This window comes from Ptychodera flava, chromosome 6 (assembly GCF_041260155.1).
Source record: "Ptychodera flava strain L36383 chromosome 6, AS_Pfla_20210202, whole genome shotgun sequence".
Classification (NCBI taxonomy): domain Eukaryota; kingdom Metazoa; phylum Hemichordata; class Enteropneusta; family Ptychoderidae; genus Ptychodera; species Ptychodera flava.
Window position 1 is genome coordinate 20,892,501 of NC_091933.1, and position 26,064 is coordinate 20,918,564.

At 37.0% G+C, this 26,064-nt stretch overlaps 1 protein-coding gene across 1 annotated transcript; it reads left to right on the plus strand.

Annotated features, from left to right (window-relative positions):
- Positions 1-6,025: 6,025 nt before the first annotated feature.
- On the plus strand, positions 6,026-21,617 carry LOC139134295 (uncharacterized). The gene is made up of 13 exons (XM_070701187.1): positions 6,026-6,156; positions 9,393-9,556; positions 11,716-11,781; positions 12,767-12,863; positions 13,201-13,311; positions 13,796-14,495; positions 15,027-15,210; positions 15,727-15,916; positions 17,332-17,388; positions 17,999-18,086; positions 18,592-18,638; positions 19,417-19,574; positions 20,149-21,617. Exons 1-12 carry the CDS (start codon positions 6,090-6,092, stop codon positions 19,569-19,571), a joined length of 1,926 nt encoding a protein of 641 aa, XP_070557288.1. The 5' UTR covers positions 6,026-6,089; the 3' UTR covers positions 19,572-19,574; positions 20,149-21,617.
- The last annotated feature ends 4,447 nt before the right edge of the window (positions 21,618-26,064 follow it).

Below are 26,064 nucleotides of genomic sequence, written 5' to 3' on the forward strand. Positions count from 1 at the left end.
ATAAAACGTCCTTAAGCTGTTAGTCATTGCCCCTTCCACGGTATCCTCTCTACTCGTCCGTCGACATGTACAGTTGCCAAATCTCCATCGTACATGTACATGCTAAGACCGAGCCAGAAAGCTTGCTGAAGCAAAGGGAACTGTGGGATTCTTCTTGGAAAGTTGTCTTTACTATTTCACTTCCAGACCATCATGTTGGCGTATATTGGTACTCCTTGCATTTTTGGTGTTTATGCCCCAGGTAGATTTCAGGATAAGTAAATTCGTTTCACATTTTGTCTTGAGAGATTAATAGATGATGGATTCAGAAATGTGTTATGAATAGTATGTGTCGAGTTCTTATTGACTCTGATAATTTGCATATAACATTTCTACTTGTACAATTGGTCGTTACTCAGGACGGGAGCCAGTGAAAAAAAACAAACGATGAAAGGTAAAAGTATGGCCTTTTCCCAAGTCATATGCATATGCGTGTTCACATTGTCTTAGAAGTACATTTAAAATGGAGCTTATATTTGAAATATACGACTAGTTTCTACAAAACACGATTGACGGATGGTCAAAATGGTCATCTGAACTCTCTGATAGCAATGTGTAATCGCAACATTCGGATGACTTTTTGAGCTGAGTCAAGTTTTAAAATCCTGGAAAGACGGTTTGGCAAGTTATATGATGACAATACGTGAATATGGCGTGTAAAATTATAATCACTAAATTTGGAGTAATGAAACGTGTCCTCAGGAAAGCCGCTATTTTATTTGTACAGTATGATGATGACATCGCGAAATGGAAACAGCTATTGCACTGAGCCTTACCTTTCATGAAAATGTTATCTCGCGTTGCCAAATATTTGTCGCACCTTGAGACAATATAAATGGCCACTCAGTTACTGCATGGTTAAGGCAATGAACAAATGACCTTTTCCCTAGGTCACAGTGCAGATCTACAAAGCGCTAGATGATCGATAGTCACTCTATCTTATTGAATGAAGCACTTTCTGCTACCCGATATTTTTTTTTTCTACGAAAGCGAGATGAACTTTACTTTGTTAGGCATCTCTTGCTACAGTGTGTCTAGGTACCTATAAACATTAAAATGATATTCAAAGCTAGATAAGCAGACGCTCAAAATCGCCTTTGCATTATATATATTGAGGAGCTAGTTTTTCAGGACTGATACTTTGAAATGCAATGACTTGAAAATTAGAAAGAAATTGTTTGAAATACAAACACTTTTACTTTTTGCGTACGGGCTATTGACAGTTCAACGCGTAACACCTTTGCACTCCTGTTTGTACACGCATCATTGACGGTTACATTCGGAGCGAATCCAAGGCGGTTTACCCAACCGGTTTATACATAAAAGTCGCCGAAGTTAAAATAGACCCCGAGGCATGTGGTCTTTTTCATGATACAGAAAGAGTTAGAAAACCTGTTTTTGCAAATAAACAAAAATCCACAAGCATCACATTCGTGTGATACGTGATAATGCATCTACTTGGCTACTAAGACGGATAAATTATTCTACGATTTCTGTATTATTATTTAAATATACAAGTGTCTGCCGTATCAGAAAACCAACCATAAGGATGCGTTTATAACACCAGCCACACTACTCATTTCATTTCTTTACTCATTTAATCAATTTGCAGTCTTCTTTTTTTGCTTCCAGCAGGTCGAAGTTCACGAGAATAATTCATATTTAATAAAGTCGTTGAAATCTTCTTGGTGTGGTGAAGAAAAATACACACAGTTTAATTTGTCGTTTTCAGTCTTTAGTACTGTCTCTGACTGTCTGTTATAAAACCACTTCACTCCATGAGTCATGGAATGCTACTCTGTGCATTTCCATTTGTACATTGGTTTCTGTATGTCGCGGAAGTCTCAATTTTCATAGTGTTGCCTTGTACTGCATAGTATTGCACTAGCAGGTTTTACAATACTGAAGCTATCCTCTTCTTATACGCATACAAATTCATGATCAATATGCATAGCTGTCTCATGCAGTTATAAATATGTCGTCACTTATATGCAAACACCAGTACTTACTGTATGTTCGAATATCTGTCGCCGAGTCCCACTCTACGATAAACCCAAAAGTGCATGCTTGAACGGTAAACAACCGTCACGTGAAAAAATGTGACAATGACCGTGAAATCTAAACTAAATTACAGATATATGATAACGGCAAATCCATTGAGCACACTTTCCCAGCTAAAGCAAGGAAGAAATAATAAATGGCACAAAAATAGAAAATAAATAACACTTTGGCGTCTATCAATTGGTCACAAAATGATGTAAGTCTTTAGCAGTGATTATCATAGTACATGAGATATTTATTTTTCGATGTTTTATTATTTACGGCTTTCTTATTGATGGAAAGTTTACTGGCCAGAGGCTACATGAGAAGACAACCAGTTGTTTTGAGTTCAAACCACCGACAATTTCAACTACGATTGGCTTAAATATGTTGCTCAATTTAGTATTTCAAATGCGTCGACATCTAAGTCGGAATGCTGTTCCAAATTTATCAAAAGTTGAATCAACTGAACTTTTCCATCCTTCATAAAACATTGTCTTTCTCTGATTTAACATTTACCCAGAGATCTTCAAACGTGCCTTTAAGGTAGAATGCCGCTCGGGGACAGACATTCGGACTCGCAAACTTTTACAATTCTTTTCTGATCTATAACTAGTAGGGGTTTTAAAGCTCTTGGTGTTAGAAAACTTAGTTTTTCGAAAATCGATTTTTCTCTCTATGGAGTTAACACAGGGATGGCGACCATTTTGTTTTAAAAATCGGTAAATCTTGGATAATTTGTTTCTCTAGTACCAAAATTTGCACGGAGACCCTGATTTTTATTCTTGTTTTTGAAAGAGAATGGGTTGAAATATTCAATTAGAAAAGTCTAAGCGAAAGTTTAAGTCTTTGACTTTCACTGCCTTAAGCCGAAGAGGAAAGCTGAATGCTGGGTAATGTGTTTACATAAAGTATTTGCACTAGAGCGGAATCGTAAGAATATGTGAATACGATTTTGTAGGAAAAATCGGCCATGTCCATTTCCTATCCACAGCAGAAGCTGACGCAGTGCATTAGCTTTCGTTTCTTCAAGAATCTCTCTTAAGGTAGAACGCACCTCGGGGACAGAAATTCGGGCCTTCAAATATTTTCAATTTTCTTCTGACCTACCACTTGTGGGGGCTCATTTTGAAGCTCTTGGCGAAAGAAAAGTTTTCACCGTCTTAGTTTTTTGAAAATCGAAAATTTTATTTTTTCCCATAGAGTTTACACAGGGATGGCGGCCATTTTGAATTTCAAATATCGAGAAATCGCAAGATATTTGTCTCTCTAGTACCAAAGTTTGCACGGTGACCCCTGATTTTTATTCTTGTTTTGGTAAGAGAATGGTTCAAAGTTTCACTGAGGAAAATATGAGCAAAAGTTTAAGTCTTTCACTTTCGAGGTGCATATTACCTTAACAATGTCGATTTGGCGGTTCAGTTTGCCCCACTTAACATTTTCACGGGCACTTATAATAACATGCATGCCTGTGTTTTGTCGCTGGTTTCGAAGGAAATAAAAACAGGGGAGGCACAAGAATAAAACACTATAAAACAAGCAAATCTCGTCTGCTATATCTTGGTACGAACCTTGTGTGTACACATATTATGCCGAAATATCGCGATAAAAAGTAACTGTCCTCTTTGACTTAAATGGAAATTAGAGCGCATGGAAAGACCGATAACTGCATGTATTAAAATTTCCATAATATGAATATGCACAATATTGTTTACGACAATGTTTTAAGAACGAAGAGTCGACGTTAGTTAATCACGGGGTATTATAAGCGTAGATTGATGGACGGGATGTGGCAATTTTTTGCGAACACAGGCTACTGTGTTTCCGGTTGTTTTCGTTTTTGCATGCACGGAACAGTTCTGAAAAATTACCTTTGACTATTACTAAAACTTTAAAAAAAACATATCCTCTAACACGTTCATCTTCAAATTCATTATCTCTCTTGCAAACTTTGATATTCGAACTTGAGAACATTACATATCTGCCCAAAAGTATCAACGATCAGTTGCACACCCATGAAATTACTCAAACAATTCAAGGTTACTGTCTCATCTGACCAGTGCCTATGGCTGGAACAGCACAAGTGACACACTGTACGGGATCGCAAATGATATGACGTCACACATCATCAGTCAAGATGACGTCGAGTGTTGATGTAGAGTTACTGAAAGATAAAAATATCCTACAAACTTCACAACATACATGTACTTCAGCTATGAGAGGATACATTTACATGCTTACTACCAAAAAGGCGGGTAATTTGTATTATATATATATATATATATATATATATATATTATATATATATATATATATATATATATATATATATAAATACAAATTACTTCAAGTACAAAGTAATAATATCTGTTACTTAAGTTTCATGCATCCTGCAATCATCAGACAGATGAAGTGAAAGGATTCTCAGCCCCACACTCTGTTTTACATCTTTGGGACGTACCATTCTATTTGTAGGTGGTGTTAAAATTTGATAAATAATATTTTTGTTTGGTGGCGACATTTTAAAAACCAACTCAGAGTTTAGTTTGTTTAACATCGCATGAAACGTAAGTAAAAGATATTATTACTTTGTACTTGAAGTAACTTGTATTTATATATATATATATATATATATATATATATATATATATATATATATATATATATATGTATATATATTAATTGAGGATTTTCAGTGAGCCCGTTATTTTTTCCAATGGCCTGTACTCAATTAATGTCTGTCAAAAATGTAGGAAGTATATTCATAACACTTACAATTCGGGAAAATAATTTTGTTTACACCATTATATTTCTAAGTTTAACAACATCTAGAAATAGAATGGTACGATATAATTGAGAATGTAGAGTTAAGATACCTTGCACTTCTGTCCGAAGATTACAAGATACATGAAACGTATGTGACAGATATTATTACTTTGCACTTGAAGTAATTTGTGTTAATATATATATATATATATATATATATATATATATATATATATATATATATATATCATTACACATTTGTTATATTCGAGATATTGTATAAATGATAGAAAATTCCATCTAACGAATTGCTTTCCATCAGTTCACTATTCTAAGAATAATGCTTGGTGTAATTTGGAGAAAAAGGAAAGCGGAATTTCATGAGCTTAAAAAACTGTAAAAGTGATTATATGTGAAGGGATCTATCCTAAACCTTACCTTGTTTCCTATCCTACCTTGTTGTCTGCGCAGTATATACTCGGTGAATTGGCTGACGTATTATTGTGTTCCACAAAGCGGGTTAGAAAATTTCAGTGCTCTTCTGCTGTATTTGGCGTAGATTTGAGATGTAAGTTTACTGCTGCATGCGGTTTTCACTGTGACGTCCTCGCTGGGTGACTTGATGGTGCCATACGTCATTTCGAATCTGATCGAAGACTGACCGACTGTTCACTTCCATTTTTCCGTGAGCGAATGTACGCTCGATCTAAATTTCTTACTGTTCTTGGAGAGTGGTGTGAAGTACGTACTTCTGATACCGGTATAGTGTGTCTTCCTTTCACAATATATGGCCTATAAGATAATATGTCCATTTATAGTCGCAGGCAGCACATTGACGTAACCATACCTTATGGGTCTATGCGTGACACCAGGAAACTCAAAGTGTAAGTCTTGAAATTTTACACGGTTCTTTTATTGTTTGTGGAAAGTACCACTTTCGACAAAACATCGTCACTAAACGCAATGACAAGAACCATGATGGACCAGTAACTACGAGTGTCAACGACTTTCTCATGGTTGAGATGCCTTAACCATTTACAAAGAATATGAAGTTTTCTTTGCCGTATAGTTTACGAAACTAGCGTCGTCGAGAATGCCATACCCTCCACCCCTCCACTCACAATGGCACAGTCTGGTGTAATTGCCGAGAGTCGGATAAGTGGACTCTGTGAACAGACGTTTTTCTTCACTCACTTCTCTTCACAGCTGTCTTTGAAACGCCTCTATTTCAGGCCCTAGACGTAATGCTGCTGCATTTTTCGTCCATACTTGTGCTCCCTCTCCTTTGGAACGTTGTCGTTTCTGCATCAGGTAGGTAAAATTATGAAAACATTACACGGTTGAAAGAAACTCTTCACCGAAAAGCATTTAATACCCATAAAACATTGAACCAATGATGCGGCAAAGCCAGAGCATCGCCGTTATTGCGGTGCGACATTCGATAAAAAGAACGAGACGAAATTGAGTCCCCCGCTCACAGCATCCCCCGCTGAAGAATGCCTTGGTTTCCCAGTCCCCTACACTGCTAGAAAACCACAGGCAAATAAAAAGACGGTTTTATGCAACAGTATGTCACAAATAATCTCCATTTTGCGAAATTGGAGACAGTCAGATGCAAGTGGCAAGTCATGGATATAAAAGCGATATCCGTTGCTATGACCACACAACCTAAACTGATTGTAGAACGAGAGAAGTATCTCGTGTGTTTTAGCGACAGAACTCCAAGTTTCGTTTGAGGTTAAGGCTGTTCTTGAATTTCCGAATTCCTCATCAGGATATCCCTGAATGCAGTTTGGAACAAGTGCAACTAACATTTTCCATTTCTACTTACTACCGTGTCAAAACCACTTGAACTCGTTTCTATAGCTTGGCTACTCAGAACGCTATTGAACATGACAATCTTGTTTACTACTGATTTGCCGTTGAAATGAACTGGCGGGTGTTCATTGTAATTCTGAAAAGACTGTGTACACTGATTGTATTTTTAAGAAGAAAACTAATAATGTGAAGGATAGGAAGGTATTATCTTTAAAGTAACAAATGTTGTCCCCGGGATGGAACTCTTTGCTAACAAAATCCTGAGAACTGTCGTACATCGACTTGGGACAATGAATAGAAATACCTTCTTTCCCTATGTGATAATTTTACATTTGTACGTAAATCAAATAATTTGGAATCATTTGCCTCTCAGTTCATGTTTCCGTGTTTAATATCACTCGACTGAAGTCCTCAAGTGTCATATCGACTTCTATCATAATTGTTGATAAATCGATGACAAAACAAAAGCGCACAAAAAAAGACACACTCGTGATAATATAGAAATAAAGGGCGACGCCCTGACCAGGAACGTTTATTTAAGGACGCGGGCGAGAGGAAAGCCAAAAAAAACCTCGTCCGTTAATTTTAGCTTAACTCTCGCGCCCATAAATACACTTTAATGGTCAGGGCGGAGTCTGGTCTTTCCCTTATATTATCAACGAACCAAAGAAAACCGTCAAAATTTACGAAAATTTCCCCCGCGAAAGATAACAGAGCCCCAAACTTGTCAGTGAGCGCAACGCAGTGTCACGCGCACTGTATAAATATTGCAAACCCGGAGAATTTTTATTGAAAAAAGTGTCTATTAGCCCACAAGTGCTCCATTTTATTTTATGATTGATTGTGATCTTTGTACAAATCACAATTTACGTTTCATATTCATATTCACGGGCATGTAAACAAGCCATTACTGTGTATTTGTGGTCAGTCATTTGTGTTAAGACCTCTAAGGTCTGAAGGTGTTCCCGACTTCAAAGGTGTCCCCATGTTAAATGTCCAGTAAGATAGGGGGTTAAACTCAAGTCTGACAATACCTAACATAAAATGGACGCTTTTTTAGCCGCATGGACATTTTCGAAATAATTCTAGCTGCCCAAGGAAGGCACGTCACGTTCTGTGCTATTCTGAAATTATCATATTTTGAAGTAACATCAAATAGATGTAGAGATGAGGTAGATGAAGATGGGGTAAGCATTTCTGAAATTTAAATCGAAGGCGTGTAATACACCATGAACTTAAAAACGCCAAGACATCACAGATTGAAGAAGAGACATAGCTGTGCAATTTTCGATGAAAAACTTCTCTGCGGACTTATTTCAATGGTGATTATGAACGAACAGTGTTTATTTGCGAAATTGGAACTGTTCAACCGTAGATCAGACCTATGCGAAAAAAAAAAATTTGAAAGCTGAACAGAACATACCCCCCACACCCCTGGGTTTATGACCCCCTGGCCAAATATGTACATGCTTGTAGATTACTGAGGTGAGGATTATTAAAAAAATGAAGAAACCTTTGAACGTCGGGTATTTCAGTTTTAAGAGTGACATCTCTTGCGCAGATAAAAAACCCTTTGAAGTGTGTACCCCTAGGTAGACTTGAACACGTAATTTTCCACTTGGGTTGTGCACGGATCATTGAATGTGCCATTCAGTCACAATCCAAGGCGATTTATCGAATTGATTTACACATATAAAAGATTTGAAACTCGAAATGGACCCCGGGGCGTGACTATACACAATCCCCGCGTGACTATACACAATCCCCGGAGCCGTCGACTTCAATCTCGTCATAAGTTTTTGTGTGAAATGCATCTGTGCTCTGTTCTTTCAATAGAAAGGCTATTCATTGGTGTCAATAGAAGAGTACTTTTATTTTAATTGAATAGAATAAAGTTTTATACCCAAGCCTTCGCATCGTGCTTCAACTACAAAGTGGCTAATTATCCATTCCTATCACGTACATACATCATATTCATTTATAGACTATTTTACCAATTCGACGTTCAGTTAATATGTAAGTATCTATTTCACTGGAATGTGGTGCATTTATGTGTCTGCTTCCGGTGGTTGCGCTTTCCTCAATTTTGTAAACAGTTAATCAATAAATTAATTCATTTAGTGAATCATATTGAGATATTCTTTCACCTCTCCCAAACCGCGATTCACAAGAAAAAACGCACTAACATCGACAAATTGATTGACGATTAGCGTGAGAAAGAATTCTCCTTACTTTTGGAATCGGTCCTTGGGCCTTCGAGGGCATTGTCTGTGTTTGTGACTGTGTATTTGCTAATGCATGCGGATCTTATTTAAAATTGCTCGCGTTTACGGACAGTGATACTGCAGCTCTGCATTTCTTCCCTTTTGCAAAGGCATCGAATCGTTCACACGAATAGAATGCCCCGAAGTAAAAAGGTCTGTCGTTCGACGGTATCTAGATGGAGTGAAAGCTGGCAAACCCACAACCGCAAAAACACCTAATTTGTGACAGTGAAGATACCACTGATTTAACATCGTGTTGATATTTGTTACATGCTAGCAGTTTGTACTTCCTGTTTCCTCTTTTCAAACATAATTTTTGATAAATGTACTTATTCGTTGTTTATGTGATTTCGTTCGTTCGTTCACTCATACATTTGTGTACAAATACACTCAACATCATAACTGTACATTCAAAGTTTGCTCATCACAATTTCCATGTTCAAGTTACTTGGTTTTTTTTCCCAGATTGGAGTATTGATGGACTGTTTGAGCGTCGAGAAGAAGGACCATTTCAGGCCAATGACACCATCACCTGTGATTTTGATGTTGTTGTAAATCTGACGGCGACTATGACCCAAATAAGGGTCCAATTCGCTGATCAACAGTTAAAGTTCATTCCGAAAATTGAGGTACATGTGGTCAGCAAATGTGTTATACGTCTGTTTTGGATTAATGATCTAGTTTAATCGATATCCATACAACCATTGCAGCAACTAGCATTTTTATTTTTACACGAAGAAAAGTCGCCCGCTACATGTCAGTGGGTAATCTGAATCTACAACCGCGTCTTCACGATGGACCATCAACACTTTTCTTTAAGGTAGAACGCGCCTCAGGGGCAGATATTCGGACTCTCAAACTTTTACAATTCCTTTCTGCCATTCCACTTGTAGGGGTTCATTTTAAAGCTCTTGGTGTAAGAAAACATTTTACAGACTTTGTTTTCCCATATTGAAAAATTCTATATTTCTCCATAGAATTAACAAAGGGATGGCGGCCATTTTGAATTTTAAATATCTGTAAATCTTGGGTTATTTGTTTACTAGTACCAAAATTTGCGCGGTGACCCCGAGTTTTATTCTTGATTTTGAAAGAAAATGGTTCAAAAAATTCCTTATGGAAAATTTTAGCAAAAGTGTAAGTCTTTCACTTTCGAGGCGCATATTACCGGGTATAGATGTGGCACTGTAGGTTTTACCCACTGGGATGGCATTTGTCGCAGAATGAGATACTTACAGTTTCACACTGGCCAGGTTAAACTTCAAAACAAAAAATCAACAATAATTATTCCTCTTTAGATTTGGGAGTCAAATACTGGCACCAAAAACTCTATGTTATGTAGAAAAAATGCAAATACATACCAGCTCAAAGATCACGCTTAAAGTGGCACTACCACTTGGTAACATTTTTAAAACACATTTTTTTAATGCCAACGGTCGATATTTGACGTGGCGACTGCGCGCGGATCGCGAGATATCGATAAAAACATGTCCTCAAAAAAGTAAAAGTTTGAATTCCGGTGGCCCACCTAAATTCAGCTTCCGAACATCGAACGTTCGGTACTGGGGCCATTGTCAACTAAGCTATGGAGTACGAGTCTACGCTGACGCTGATGTACGCCACAGTACCACTCACGTCGGTGATCGGTCATGCCCCGTGGGAGAAAGCCGAGTCTTACTGACTCCGCCCCCCAAAAACTCGAAAAGCAAAGTTTGTTTATTCCACCAGGATTCGCATAGGTGAATAGCACAGTTACGCTTGGTTGATATATAGCGGCCGCCGCATGGTATGCATAGATGTATACCACGCGCGGCCGCTATGTATCGAACCACACGTAACTGTGTGGCAGACGACAAAATGTAGTCATCAGAGGCGACTAATATTTTAGACGTAAAAACTGATATTTATGTGGTATTGGTAAAAAATATAATATAACTGGTTGAGAATAATGTAAACGACAAAAACTAAGCAGAAGTTTTAAAAAAAACTTACCTGAGGTAAAGGCATAATGCTGTATATAAAGTCTTTGCAGTGGGAGGTAAATTAATTGCGTCGTTCGAACTTATTATGGATACCCTAGAATATCGTCAATCAGCACAACATCAAACCTTCGGGGGATTTCGGGTCATAATCAGAAACGATCGTAAAACTTTGGGATGTGAAAAATACGCTCGGGAAATGACATGTTTTTATCGATATCTCGCGATCCGCGCGCAGTCGCCAACTCAAATATCGACCATTGGTATTAAAAAAATGTGTTTTAAAAATGTTACTAAGTGGGAGTGCCACTTTAAGTTTAAAAAGAGGGGTCGAAAGTTAACATTTCATCGTAAAATACTCAGATGAAGGTCAACATGGAGCGAAGGAAGTCAAACCGCGGAACGTATGAGCACACTCGTCCAAAGGTTTTATATTTTGTGGAATTCATGTGTTGATGATGTCCAAAATTTGACATCTACAATAATGACTGTTGGTTTAAACTGTCACTAGAGAGAGATTAGAGATAAATAAAATATAATTGAAGATTTTAAGAAGTATTGTGCAGATTGAGCCTTAAGTTTTAGACGCTCTTTTTATTAGTTAACATAATAAGTCGTTATCATTTAATCTCAGAAATTACTTACATTCCGTCGATATAGTGCTGCACGATGAAAAGTTGTATCTCAGCTGTGATCAATATAAGTCAACTGATAATTATTTTGTTGCCCTCACACATCAACAGCTGGCTCTTATTCTGAAAATGATGATTCAATGAAACCTTCTTAACATGTTCCACTTTTTAAAAAAGGTGTTGGACTTCAAACATGAGATATTCGAACTTGTGGATAACAGTTGGAGCCTCATGACAAATGCGGTAAGACTTTGTTTTGAAAGCTGAAGTTTACTGTCCACTACTGAGGTACATGCCAATGTTTTCAATTGAGGGGAATCATTATCTTGGGACATGAATACTGCAACATATTCATTATTGGTAAAAAGTAATCTGAGTATCAAGTAACCTGAACAGCCTAGGTTAGTATCAACAACAGCGGTAAGATTGTAACAACAGCCATAAAACAACAAATGAACTCACCTATTGAATAATTAACATACACACTTGAGAGGTCAAAGCCTATCCTATTTCATTGCTTGTAATAATGCAGTCATCTTGCTTTCATGGCCATTCAGTTTTTGATGAAGGCAGCAAAAGTTTCCGATGGCATCCAAACAATGTGAAAGCCCTGATCAGAACAGTAATAAAATCGGCAATTGTCAAAGTTTTTGTTTTGGTGTGTCATAAATGCCTGCATATACTTACGCTTGGAGTTGTTACCGCCAAGTACAAATTTATACACTGTTGGTATGTATGTTGTTAACTGATGTTTGAGGTTAAATGATGCCGATCTTAGATTTAAATGAACACGGTGCGGTCACGATTGACATTGGTACCACGTGGTGCAATGCACTATCTATGCACATTGTCTGTGCAATGGGCGCTGATTCAGATAAGTCTTGTCTCAGTCTTTGTGAAAATAGGAGAACCTTATGATAGGGACCATTTAATTACATCAACCGCTCGTTCCTGATTTTGCTATATTGTATACGAAACATCCATTGTTGGAATCCGATGGCAGAGAGTCCAAGTTCACAGGGATAGAAGTCACTTTTCGTGTATGGATTCTCTCTATGTTCCGAATGAGTGTCATGTGAAAATGTCTCTGTCTCTGTCCCTATTTATCTGTCTGTCTGTTTGCCTGCCTGCCCGCCAGCCTGCCTGCCTGCCTGCCTGTCTCACTCACATAAACAGAAACAACATTTTGTTTTTGTGTTCCTTCATATCTCATATGTACCTCTTTCAGCCACCAGCACAAGCTTCTTCAGTGCAAGCATTTGTCGACTTGTATGACCATGGCGACAGCTTTCGAATAGTTGGAAACCTGACAACAAAAATATTAGGTTGGTAAACGATTGACTTCCATAGACGTTTGTCCCAATCCACGAACATTCCGAGTTCATCTTTTAACTGAAATCGGTAGTCGTTAAACCAATCGTGCGTTTTGGTTAGTTAAATGTATGGCATAGTCATGGACAGATTTTGGCCGTGGTCGGGCTCTAGTAGGCCAGCTAAAGAACGTTTGGTTGTCCTGAAGTGAAAGTGAAATGCCGAGTAACGTTTATTCATATCTCCATGTAAATATAGCAGTAGCTTGAAAGAACATTTTCAAGAAAGTTGAAGTTCATAAAATTACTGTACTATTCACAAGTGACTGCTTGATGATACGTCATATTGCAGAGGCTAACCGCTGCAGTGACACTTGTCAATACAGTAGCAATGGAGTTTGTGAGGACAAAGGAGTTGGCCTTTGCAACTTTGGCACTGACTGTAGCGACTGCAACATAAGAGGTAAGATGCGAAAATACACTATTCATCCTTGGTACGGCCACACTCAAACCCTAACTTTCAACCGGACGTAAACGACAGAAGTAAAATCCTGGCTCCTTTGAGTAAATACAAACATACGTTCAAAGTTTCAAGGGTGGAAATATTTTTTTATATTTTTCATTATTTTCATTTTGTTTGTAAAATACAGATTCTCATAACCTAAGTCTCATGCCCAATGTTTTTACCTCTTATTTGATTGTTTTTGTTTGAGCTAGAACTCATCTGCGAACAACATCATATTGGGCAACGTAGGTTGCATTTGAATTGTGTATATTTTGTGTCAGATTACTTTGAGATGGAGAACAAGATACTTTACCAATTTTCTATGACAAAAATTAAAATAGTCGACAAAAGTTACATATATGTCGTCCAATCAAGTAATGCAGAAACTATGTTAAATAAATCAGATCTATATTTAAGTTGATATCATTCCTTAACTTTACAGGGACCATCCTCGTCGGAAAGTCCAGGGACCTGTCCCTGACCATCAAAATAAAAGCCACATCTGATGAACCAGTTCTCGGCCAAGTAAAGGAATTTAGAGTCGGTGTCCCGACACAGCCATTTACGTTCGACCTTATTCCCGAAGACGACGGCGTCGCTTACGTCGGCCGGACCAAAGCGTTTAACAACACTATGACATTTCCCAGAGCGTCGTATGTCGTCCCCTGGTCTATGAAGGTGGAAGCGCCGGTTGTAGATGGGTCTGCTGTACTGTCTGTAACGAGCTTTCATGTGTTGCACTGGGGTGAAAACGTCCCCTGCTTCGTGAACCTCACGGTTACGGACACTGCAAGCTGCTCGGCACTGTTCGACGGCTCCGTTGAGTACATATCAGTGACGCCCGGCTTAGAGGCGAAAGCTGCCCGAACACCTCCATTGGACACGTTCGGTGTCATCAAAGGAAGCCATGACGACACCGAAAACAGGGTAGATATCCGAGTAGAAGTTAGAGTGGAGGACCACCCGTCTTTGACAACCGACACACAAGTTCTTCTGACAGCGAAGTTGTACGTACCCCATACAACATTTTCCTTTCTCTCCACCACAGCTCTGGTCAATATCGCCGTTGTAGAAGGTCGGCTGCCAGAACTAAACTGTACTGTCGCCATGTTGAACGACTCTGAAAGTACGTACAAAAAAGGGTAAGTTTTGTTGCAAGTCAAATAAATCTCAAACCGCACGGAATACTTAAGAGATTATCCAAAATCAATCCAACGTGAGCTATCATTATTTTAGAAACAATGCTGAGTGCTGTATTACCATGAAAATATATAACATAGAGAGATATAAAAGTATGCTCGCTGACAAATAGACTAAGCTCATACACAAGTCAAATAGTCACTTGGCGTTTGCCTATTTTTCCGATTGAAACCATGAACTGAAATCGTTGTTCACAAGACTTCTCAGTACGTTCCGTTTTATTTCTTCCGCTCAATTTTTTATTGCTTGCTCGGTCGTTGCTACCACTGTTTGGCCATCGATGCCATTCTATGAATTTAATCTTTCAATTGATTCAGTAAAAAACACTTCTTTGGGCAAGTGTGGTGTAAATATATGTCAATATATGACGTACATGTCACGTAGGTATATGAAATACTGAAAATTTTGAATGGTTAAATGTATGTGTGGTAGCTGTAATTACAACCTATATATTATCTGTTTCATTTATATAGTGACGAAATCGTTGTTCAACTTTCGGTTAAACATGAGCACCAATCCCCTTCGTACGCTCATAATGTCATCGTTAACGTCATGACAACACCATTCGTTAAATACACTGGTTACAGTTGGAACGAGGAAAAGATAACAGGCAATGTCATGAATCTTCCACAAACAGCTATTCCATCCCGGATGGTCGTAAGTTCGTGTGCCAAGGGGTTTTATCTAGGTTGTTGAGACAAATGCAAAACTAGTTATATCATTCACATCAGACCGAAGACATGCACAGGAAACCAGTAGTTTTACCAGAAAATATTCTCATTGGGTTAATCATTTTTCTTTCAATTGTCTACTGTCTAAGAGAAACCAATTAGTACTTAACTGGAATGTATGTATGTATGTATGTATGTATGTATGTATGTATGTATGTATGTATGTATGTATGTATGTATGTATGTATGTATGTATGTATGTATGTATGTATGTATGTATGTATTAATGTATGTATGTATATATGTATGTATGTATGCATGTATTTATGTATGTATGTTACAAATACAGGAACAAGTGTTTGCGTTTCTCTTGTGGCTGACAAACATTTTGCTTCTTGCCTCTCTTTTAAAGATTGCCTGGGTAATAATCTTGTTCACTGCTAGAAATTGTAAACGTTTTTCAAGAAATGTTGAGACTCGTCAACTCGTCTCTCTATTTCAGGTCAGAATCATCAAATTTGCCGAAGAGTTGAGCGCTATGATCAACTTTTTAATAGATCCTGATTCCGAACTCGCAAACGGAAATCACATATTTGTTGGAATAATCGAAGTCATCTACCAAAATATATCGTCCACCTACCTTCCTTACAGAAGTTGTGCCCACGCATTTTCTTTTACTTACACAATAACAGGTAATTCGTAACTGAGGAGCTTTGTTTACCCAATGTGGATTTCAGGTCAGTACCGCGGCCATCCAGTGCGTCAGACAGATGTGTTGCTTGTAAAAATATAAAGGATTTGCTGAGAGAACATTGAAAAGTCATTCATTGATTATGGTAACCCATCATTGTGTGAACTAGTCTTGGTACTACACAGGTGATCGGTTGATTGCACTTGATCACAGACACTGTGTTGATATTCATAAAATAAATGTTTTAACGTATATTCAGGTGTATGAACTTAATTTACTCATTCTGTAAATGTGACGTGCAGAGCAGTAAATGTGCTGTATTGCATGTAATTTTTCAACTCTCAACTTCTTTCACTGAGAAGAGCTGGACTTTTTGCATCAAGTACAATCAATTGTTCAGCTGTCAGTCCATCAGGTAGATTTGCCCAAAGCCGGTTTTCTGTAATTAATGGATTGGTCGATGACTCTGATTTGTGTCGTGTTACCAAAGCTGATCGTGTATATTGTACATACAAAGCACCTGTCTCGCACATTAAGTTGTGGTACTTATCTGAAATGCTCTCTAGAATAATCCATCGACCTCATTTTCGTTGCTTGCATATGCTCTTATTTGTGGAAGCGAGTCTTGTAGTTTTTGAGTTGAAGTTAAAAGAATAACTATCAATCGAGGCGAGAAATTCTGAAAACTTTTCAAAGTCAGGGGAAACATTACGAACCGCAGGAGGTAGATGTCAAATTTCTGAAGGGTCTATTTCAGGATGAAACCAGTATCATAAATTTAACGTTGATCCGGACATCGACAACCTCAGGCAACGATGGCATCTGCACCGGTCTTCTTTCCATAAGGTCCAGTGCATTCTCAATATGCGTTAATGCAAAACAGAATATGTTTCAAGGAAACTAAAATGTCTATTTCTTGTTACTTTGCTTCTATACACTTTGCTTCTCTTTGGACCAACGATATAAAATTTATCGGTTCCTACTAAATGCATGCCTAGCTCAGTGTCATCTCCTACAATCTTCATTACTTTAACCTTACGGGTTTTGGTTTAATCTAAATGAACGTTAATAGAATGGTCGCTTTGCAAAATGTTCATTTTCAATCACCCGAGACATTTCGGATAATTTGTTGATCATAAAAAAATTAAAAAAGTGCTTTGATCTAATACTCAGCTGTCTTGCACTGTGCTATGACCCGTTCAAAAAAATTAAAGAACGAAAAAATATGAGTAACTTAACGTCAATACCATGATAGAGCTTAGTGTGAATTTTTAGCTTGGTAAGCCAAAGAAGGTCTCATAAATTATCCAATCTTCACTTGTGACAAATAATCTCATTATACGACTCCTTTTTAAGGTGCAGTATTCACAGTTGTACATGAAAATTTATAAGAGATGTGTATTTTATGTTCGGTAGATTCGGAAACGTTCGTGCTTTCTTCACCTGCTCCACCGGGACTGGTACGAAACGAAGGTAATGCAACTTTTGTTTTTTGAAATTTGAACCATATACTTTGACGATGCGTATAGGGAGTAAAATGATACCAATATCGTAGGAATTCCGGCATTATTTCTAGGGATATGTTTTTTTTTTCAAATTTGTCATTTGTTCTACAAACTCACAGTGGTAGGAAACACGTTGAACTACTGACATGGCTACTTATCGACGGAGAAACTTTACTGTTGAATTGCATTCACGTACGTAAAAAATGAGACATCAAGTCATTTATAAACAGAAAAAATATCCAGTAGAATCTTCAAACTATTAGAATTAATCAAATTTGTTCTGGAAGCCACTGGAGTCAAGATGTTTGCATTGCCTAGCGCGGACTATGATTGAACTTTTTAACTCCTACTCGCCTTCATAATAAGGAATATATAAGTGCTTGTTTTATTTTTTGTTTTATTTTAATTTTATTTTGGTCATTATATGTCCAAAGAGTAGACGTGAGGGTATGGTGATTTCAAATTTGGGAAATAACTTACAACGAATTACTCGCAGATTGTCATCTATTGTATACATCGTACTCGAAGTATCTCTTCAAATTTCAAACATTCGCCCTGTCAAATTGGCGATTTTGCAGACCTTGTTTACAACGTAACTTTACCGTGTCACGAAGTGGGCGTGGAACAGTGTTATGTGATGTGCCATAATGTCATCTCAGCCCTAAGGTGAGTAGATTGTATGACCGCTGTTACTCCGAGAAACCACATTTCTCTGCCGAAGTGACATGTGACTCTAAAAGTATACCAAGACCACCACTAGAATCGAAGCTGAACCTTCAGAGAGGCAAATACAACGAGGAAGAAATCAGGAAATGTAAAAAATCTAAATTTGCGTGTTTTCAAGCGTAATATGAGGAGTGTTTCCCTTAAGCGTTTGTTCAGTTGTTTGGAATTTCAGAGTACGTGATCGATTTCGATTGTTGCATATTTTATGTATTATGGCTGGTTGCATAATATTGATTTCCCGGTCCCTAGTACATTGTGAGGTTATATATAATTTTTTAGAGCTCACACAACAACAAAGTTGAACAGGACGTCATGAAATCGTCCTCTTCGATGTATAGCAGAGGCAAAATAAAGCACCAAATTTCTGAAAAATAGACTTTGCATGGAAAAGGATCTTCTTCATCACGGTATTGTGTATTTCTTCCCTTTTGCATGTTTTCTGTAGGAATCCACGAGGATGCTTCCAAGTTAAAGAGAACATCAAAATGTTAGGTAAAGTCTTCAAGTTATGATCTATGTGTAACAATTCAAAACCAAGTACATATATATGTTGATATAATGTACTGCAGTGTTGAGTCACAGCCATCTCTCGTGTCTAGCAGCATCAGAAGCAAGGGGGATTTTATTGCAAAACATTTTCAGGTCACCAATTATAGTAACGCCGACAAGGTTTTGCAGATATAATTACACACGTGTATATACAGCTGTTTCGGCACGTTGATTTCTACTGCTTATAAAGGCAAACCAATTGGACAGTTTTCTCTTGTTCTCAATCTTGGCGGGTAATACAAATGTATACATGTGGGCACCATGCCTTTAATTTTACCGACTGGCGTTCTAAACTTTTATCAATCCAAGATATGCCGAGTTGACAGCGTGCCAACCTGCCAGTTTAAATATTATTCGAGGGGAACTATCGATATTTGCCCACGGCAGTGTTAGTACTTTAACACGGATCAGGTAGTTGAAGCCATACAAGTATTCTTATCTTGATACAAGCAATCATGCTCCCTTTTCCAACTATGATTTCGTATTTGTAGTCTGTATTTACTTAGGCTGTTTTATAGGTTTGCTAGTTACTTTATATGACGTACTACATATCAAATATACACATTTTCCTCCAAAAATGAGAAGAGTTTCGAGTACATTTGAATCAACTTTTGATGCTTAATGTGTATCCGCCAAATGTTATCTTAAAACGTAACATTTTTCTAGAGCACCAGCTGTTGTCACAAATTACAATGTAAGTGAAACGACTCTTAAAATTCAGGGTTACCGTCTCGTCTGGCCAGTGCTTACGGCTGGAACAGCACCATTGACACACTCTACGGCATCGCAAATGATATGACGTCGCACATCATCAGTCAAGATGACGTAAGGTGCTGGTACAGTGTTAGAGAAGAAGATTGGAATGAACTTGTTTAAATGGTAAGTGTTCACATGAGGGCAATTCCAACCTATGTAAAAGGAACATCAATGCCAGCGTACTTCAAAGCTGTCTAGGAATAAATATGCATTAACGCCATGAAGATATCAGCCGAATAAACGTTTAATTATTTAAAAACAGTTTTCTTCTGATTAATCGATAAAATCAATAACATACATTTTTTCAAGTAGAAAGTAATAATTCATGTTGGATAAGTTTCATGCATCTTGAAAATATTCAGACAGATTTGTCTGAAGATTGCAAGATGCATGAAACTTATATATATATGTATGTATGTATATATATATATATATATATATATATATATATTATATATATATATATATAAATATTTTATATATATATATATATATATATATATATATATATATATATATATATATATATATATATATATATATATATATATATGAAACGTGTGTGTACCATATGTGTAATATATGTATGTATGTATGTCTGTCTTTGTCCATTCTTAATTGCGTTTATTCTTCAGTATGAGTCGCGTTGTTTGATATCTGTACTTATACACACTTGAAATCTATTCACCCTCTGTAGGAGACATTTCACCGATGTTTACTGTTAACAGAGAAGATGGCGAAAGCCACACGACTTGATGTGCAAACATGTTGTATCGATGGATTTCAAGACAAGAATTTTTTTATCGTAGAAAGCAGAACACTTACATTTACATGGAGGTCAAAAATGAAACTTTGCCAGAAATCCGATAACATATTACAAGTTGTTTTTAAAGTAGTCACCTGTCATGTACATGTATTTTCTATTGCTGCATTACTTTGACATTACAATACACAATCGACAAAGTGCACGAGCGAAAACCTTTTCCTCCACCGATCGATAAAATAATTCTAAAAAGCATATCAAAGATTACGGAAGTACCTATCTTAAATTTGTGTGAATCAACCACTCGTACGCCTTCATTAAGAATGTTAGACGCTCATATAATTTGTTCCATATTTGGTAAAACTATTTTTGTTTTAAAAAAGAAAAATCTGGGTAACACGTTTCCTTATAGTATGCTAAATGGCTTCCTAAGATTTAAAAGATGAGCGAAGGAGAGCGTAACATGGACCAGGCGTGACTAATCGAGAGGAATTATCCGATCAGCCTTATTAAGTTTACAGAGAAAGAGCATGTGTGTTCCTGGTAAACTTAATAAAACATTCGGACTGGAAAGACCAGACTGGAAAAAGCGTCTTTGAGGCCAGCTACCTACAAAAAGAGGATTTTGTATCTGCGCAACAACTAACAACCAAACAAAGGAAGGTACGGTGACTAACAGTGTTCAGTGAAGATATTTGTAACGTTTGCGCAAGCAGGTGGAGCTTAGGCCATTCTCGTGTGTTTGCTGCAGCTGAGCTCTGTTGTGTCGAAACCATCATTGGACTTAGAAGTATGTACCAGGTGAAAATTGAAGAAAATAAAACGAAGGAAAAATGGACACATGGATATTACGGTACTTTACTTCAAATGTGAAGAGCACATTTCTGAAAATTCGAAACGCATTAAGGAGCAGTGAGCTTTTCTACTAAACACCATGAACTAAAGGAGCTGAAAGAAGAGTCCATGTATGTCATACTTTAACGAAAAGTAAATGAATATAGAACAAACTTCTATAGGACAGTTAGGCAGCGAAACTGAGCCTTGTGTGTAAGCGTTGATAAAGACACTGTGGAGGGAGAAATACAATGTTGTCAGAGAGACCAAAGTTTAATCTGCAAAGTTAACTATTGAAAAATGAAAAACCGCATGAGTGAGAGTGGCCTTTGGTCTGGTCGTTGTAACGTCTGGAGTAAACCGTGGTGGTCGTCGTCGAGATTTACATAGTTTGTTATGTTGAACGTCACAAGAATAAATTTTCACAATGTGCTAAACATTTTGTTTATCTCTTCTCATATATGATATACTTATTTTACATGGTTCAGATAGAGACGACATTTAAAGATTTCCACCTAATTGGTTGGTTTGCTTCAAGAAGGTATTTAATCAAACAAAATGGGACCACGAAGAGTGCATGAAATTTATTTTGTTATTGGATAATTATGTGAGACGCCTTCGGAATGACCTAGTCATGATTTATCTTTAAGTGATAAGTTATAGCTAACTTTAAACTGGTTAAATACCTTGAAAGTGCTTGCTTCAGTTCATATCACTCCAAGTAGCTTTCATTATCGATGACACTTTCCTATCTTGACACTTTTACCACCAAAATGAACCTTGACACTGCATTTAGGAAGCGTTCAGTTATTACCGCCGGGGGTGGGCCGGCATAAGGGGGTCATTTATTTTTCAAACAGCTCAGAGGAGGAGGGGGTCACTTAATTTTCATAAGTATGATTTCATTCTCTGAAGTCATTTAACTGTACATCTGAACAAAAGTATAATTATCTGTCATATGAACATCTTGCCTTGGCAACTCTGAGGCTTGTCTTGTCGAGCTCACTGAGGGCAATGAACAATTCCTATTACTTACATATATATAGCAATATAGAGATATAGAGGTAAAGAGATATAGCAAGTTTTGTCAGGGAAATATTTAACAGTTACCTGTAGGCTACTAGTACCATGAAAAATGAAATTATACTTTTAGGTGAAATTCCAATGTCATAATTGTTGTCCACATCTGAACTCTTAAATACTCTATTTGAATCAAGTACATTTATATAATTGTCAAACACCTATAAAAGCACAGATTAAGTTAATTTAGCATTGTAAAAAAGTTATTCATAGTTTTCTCATAGACTCCAATGTATAGTGAATAAACATTTCGGTGAAATTCCAAAATCAAATTTCTTGCACACATATCAATTTTTAACCATCCTAGTCGAACTAAGTACTTTAAAATGAATTATCAAATGTCTATGAATACACATATTTAGCTAGTTTTGTATTGGAAAAAAATTATTCATAATTTCCTCATAGACAACATGTATAGTGAATCAACATTTCGGTGAAATTCTAAAATCAAATTTTTGCACACATATCCATTTGTAACTAATCTACTCTAATCAAGTACATTAAAATGAATAATCAAGAGTACATAAATACACAGATTTACCTATTTTTGTGTTGGAAAAACATTATTTATAGTTTCTTCAAAGACTACTGTGTACAGTGAATCTACATTTTGGTGAAATTCCAAAATCCAATTTCTTGTGCACACATCTATCTGTAACCACCCTAGTCTAATCAATTACATTAATATGAATAATCGAGAGTAAATAAATACACAGATTTACCTACTTTTGTACTAGAAAAAAAATATTCATAGTTTCCTCATAGACTCTACATTTCGATTAAATTCAAAAATCCAATTTCTGGCGCACAAATCCACTTGCAACCACCCTAGTCTAATCAAGTACATTAGAATGAATTATCGAACGTCTACACAGATTTAGCTTGTTTTGTATGCTGAGGGAAAAATTAGTTTCCTCATAGACTCCCATGTATAGTGGATGGACATTTTCAGTCACAGTGTAATTCCAAAATCAGATTTCTTGTACACATAATATGCACCTTTAACCATCATTTTCTAATCAAGTACAATTATGTTAATTATCCAATGTCTGTATACGCACAAGTAAAAAAATTATTCACAATGTTATCATAGACACCCCTGTATAGTGGATGAATATTTTTGGTGAAATTCTAAAGTCAAATTTTTTGTACACATACTAGTTGTAACAACTCTATTCAAATTAATTACATTTATCTCAATTATCAAATGTCTATAAATGCATAGATATTGCTAGTTTTGTATTGAAAAAAGTATTTACATAGTTTCTCATAGACTACCATGTATAGTGAATCAACAATATCAGCAGCTGCTTACAATTAAATCCAAATATAAAAAAATCGTACACACGAGCTTGCGCAAAAATATTGCGATCCACCTGTGATTTCTGTCAAATCCCTTGAGGGGTAATTTCAAAATTATAGCAAGCCAGAAGGGGAAATTTTAACATTGATACCTTGTGAGTTTGTAAAGGGGGTCATTTGAAAAAATCTGAAACTAATTTTGGATTCTATCCCCCGAGGTGTTTGTGTGTGCAGCTTTATTCAAGCAATGTTTTTTGGGGGGGAATGTTTCATAAAATGTTTGTCATCTTAAAAGGGGTTCACCAATTTTTTGGTTCAATGGGTAGGGGGTTCACTCATTTTGACTGATGCGCAAGAAAATTTGCCGGCCCGCCCCCGGTCATAATAACTTAACGCTCCGTCAATGTTGATGGAAAACATCTCGCTGACTTTTGAAAAGTCACGTGGTACCGTATGATATATGGGAGAGTTGAGGTCGACTGCTGTTCGGGATTTCAAATGAGGGAATGATCAAAATACACCTTGACAGCGTTTTCATCTCCAGTTAAATCATTCAAGTGTTGAAGAGTTAGGTTGAGAGATCCGTCGCTCGAGGGCGCTCGCCGTACAGCATAGAGAATAGGGCCCTCGACCGACGGATCTTTCAGTCTAATATTTGTCTAGATTCTTATATTTTCTCGCTAGCATTGTTGTCCATTCAATTTTACAGACAAGGTAAGTAATGTCAGTAGCAATACAGGCTATGTCAACTGAGATTTGGTGATATATTTTCAAAGCATAGACATTTGAAAAGAGATCGCCCAACCTGAACACTGACCCATTTGAATTTTTAGTGAAATATGTCAATTCAGATGATACCGAGAGACTTTCGACGTAAAATGACTGTACCAACATTATTTATCTTTGTCCGACAGAATTAGCCAGAGTTTGTCGTTTCAGAATTTACGTGATTATTTTGTACGAACCAGCATAAACTTGCACAACCTGCTCAGGCCAAGGATTCTAGAAGGTGATTGTGTAATTGAAACAAATTACTTATTTTTCAGATAATGCAAAATGATTTCCATAATTCTAATGTTGTTATGTAATACCTGGTAAGTTGAAAAAGGACTATTAATTTTTTTTTAAACTTGGTATTCTAATCGTACCCAAATAACCAAATAATGGGCTCGTGTGGAAATAGAGTTTTTGTACTTCAAGTTTTTCTGAAGTTTTTATTTTTTGTCTGAGTTTTTTGACACAGAACAGAAGGGCATCGTCGAAGAATCATCCTGCATGTATGGTAGGGCCAAGTTCAGAAAGATCATGTGTCTCTGGTGTTAAAATTAGACATATTCATGAAACATTTGGCGTCAAAGTCATTGCAACTAATCCTCAGTGCATTCTTTTAGTATAACCTTTCTCAACAAATGGTGAAGTGTATATGCCAATGGATTAGTGGTGAACGCCCTGGTTGTGAAATATTCACGCACAACCTTTGCTTTCGTAGAGTTGCTCTTAGAGTACGTCAAAAACGCTTAGTGAGTTTCAGTTTCTCTTCATAAAAAGAAAAAGAAAAAACCAAATACGCTACAACTTGTTAAGTTGGTATAACTGACAATAGGGATCTATTTGACACCTTACCTTGTACTCTGTGTTTAACGTATATTCAAAAATTTTCTACACTTTAAGCTGTCACTGTTTAACGTGTCTGTCCACAAATTTCCAACGCACTGCTACAGTTTAGGTGGTTTTCTTGTGACAATATATGTGGTTTTATTTGCCGCAAGTTCACAGACGAGACCAGAAATCGATCCTTGAATGAAAGTAGCCGCTGCTTCCTCTCGATTTGAATTTACGAACGTCATTTCATTTTCGCCTCTTTGTATATAACTATCCTGATGAACGATCGATACAAATTAGTCACTGCTCTGCAGGAAGTGTGTACGTGAGAAATTCTATACGAAATATACTTTTGCCTTCTCATTATCGATTATCGGCAGTATCATTATGACGCTGCCTGCGTGGTTATGTCAACATTGCTGGGGTGTTTTTTCGCGACGTTAGAAAACTTCAAGTTTAATAGTCGGAAACATTTTATTCTTTTGTTGGTGGAGGAGTGAAAGACGTTGGCGAAATTTGTTACGGATGGAGTGGACATTACAATCATCGCTAAGAGAATAAATAAACACAAAAGATAAAACTGAAGTCGATGTTGCGAAACGTGAGCCTCTCTATATGAAAATGAGTGATTCTTACCTCATTTTACTACACCCATACCAGAGAATGGTATTCCTTCACCCCTCCGCTGACAGTAGCCCCACCTACGGAATTTGTCATGATCTCGAGTCAGCAACTTTTCGTCCATGAACGGACGTCTTACTTGAAAACATATCATGCTATTTTACGTCCACTGCACGTCATGTTACCATATTTGGTCCGTGTTGTTTCTTCTTCTCGTTTTCGACGCCGGTGTTTATGCCCCAGGTAAGTGCCATTTTAGGCAAAGTAACCATCACGCAAAGTAACCTGCGTCTGTTATTTCACGTCGTGAGAAATTAATCCATGACAGTTTCAGAACTTTTTCACAGATATTTCACGTTTTGAGATGCACAACGAGACGAACGTCAATCAAGAACTCTTATTATCCTTGCA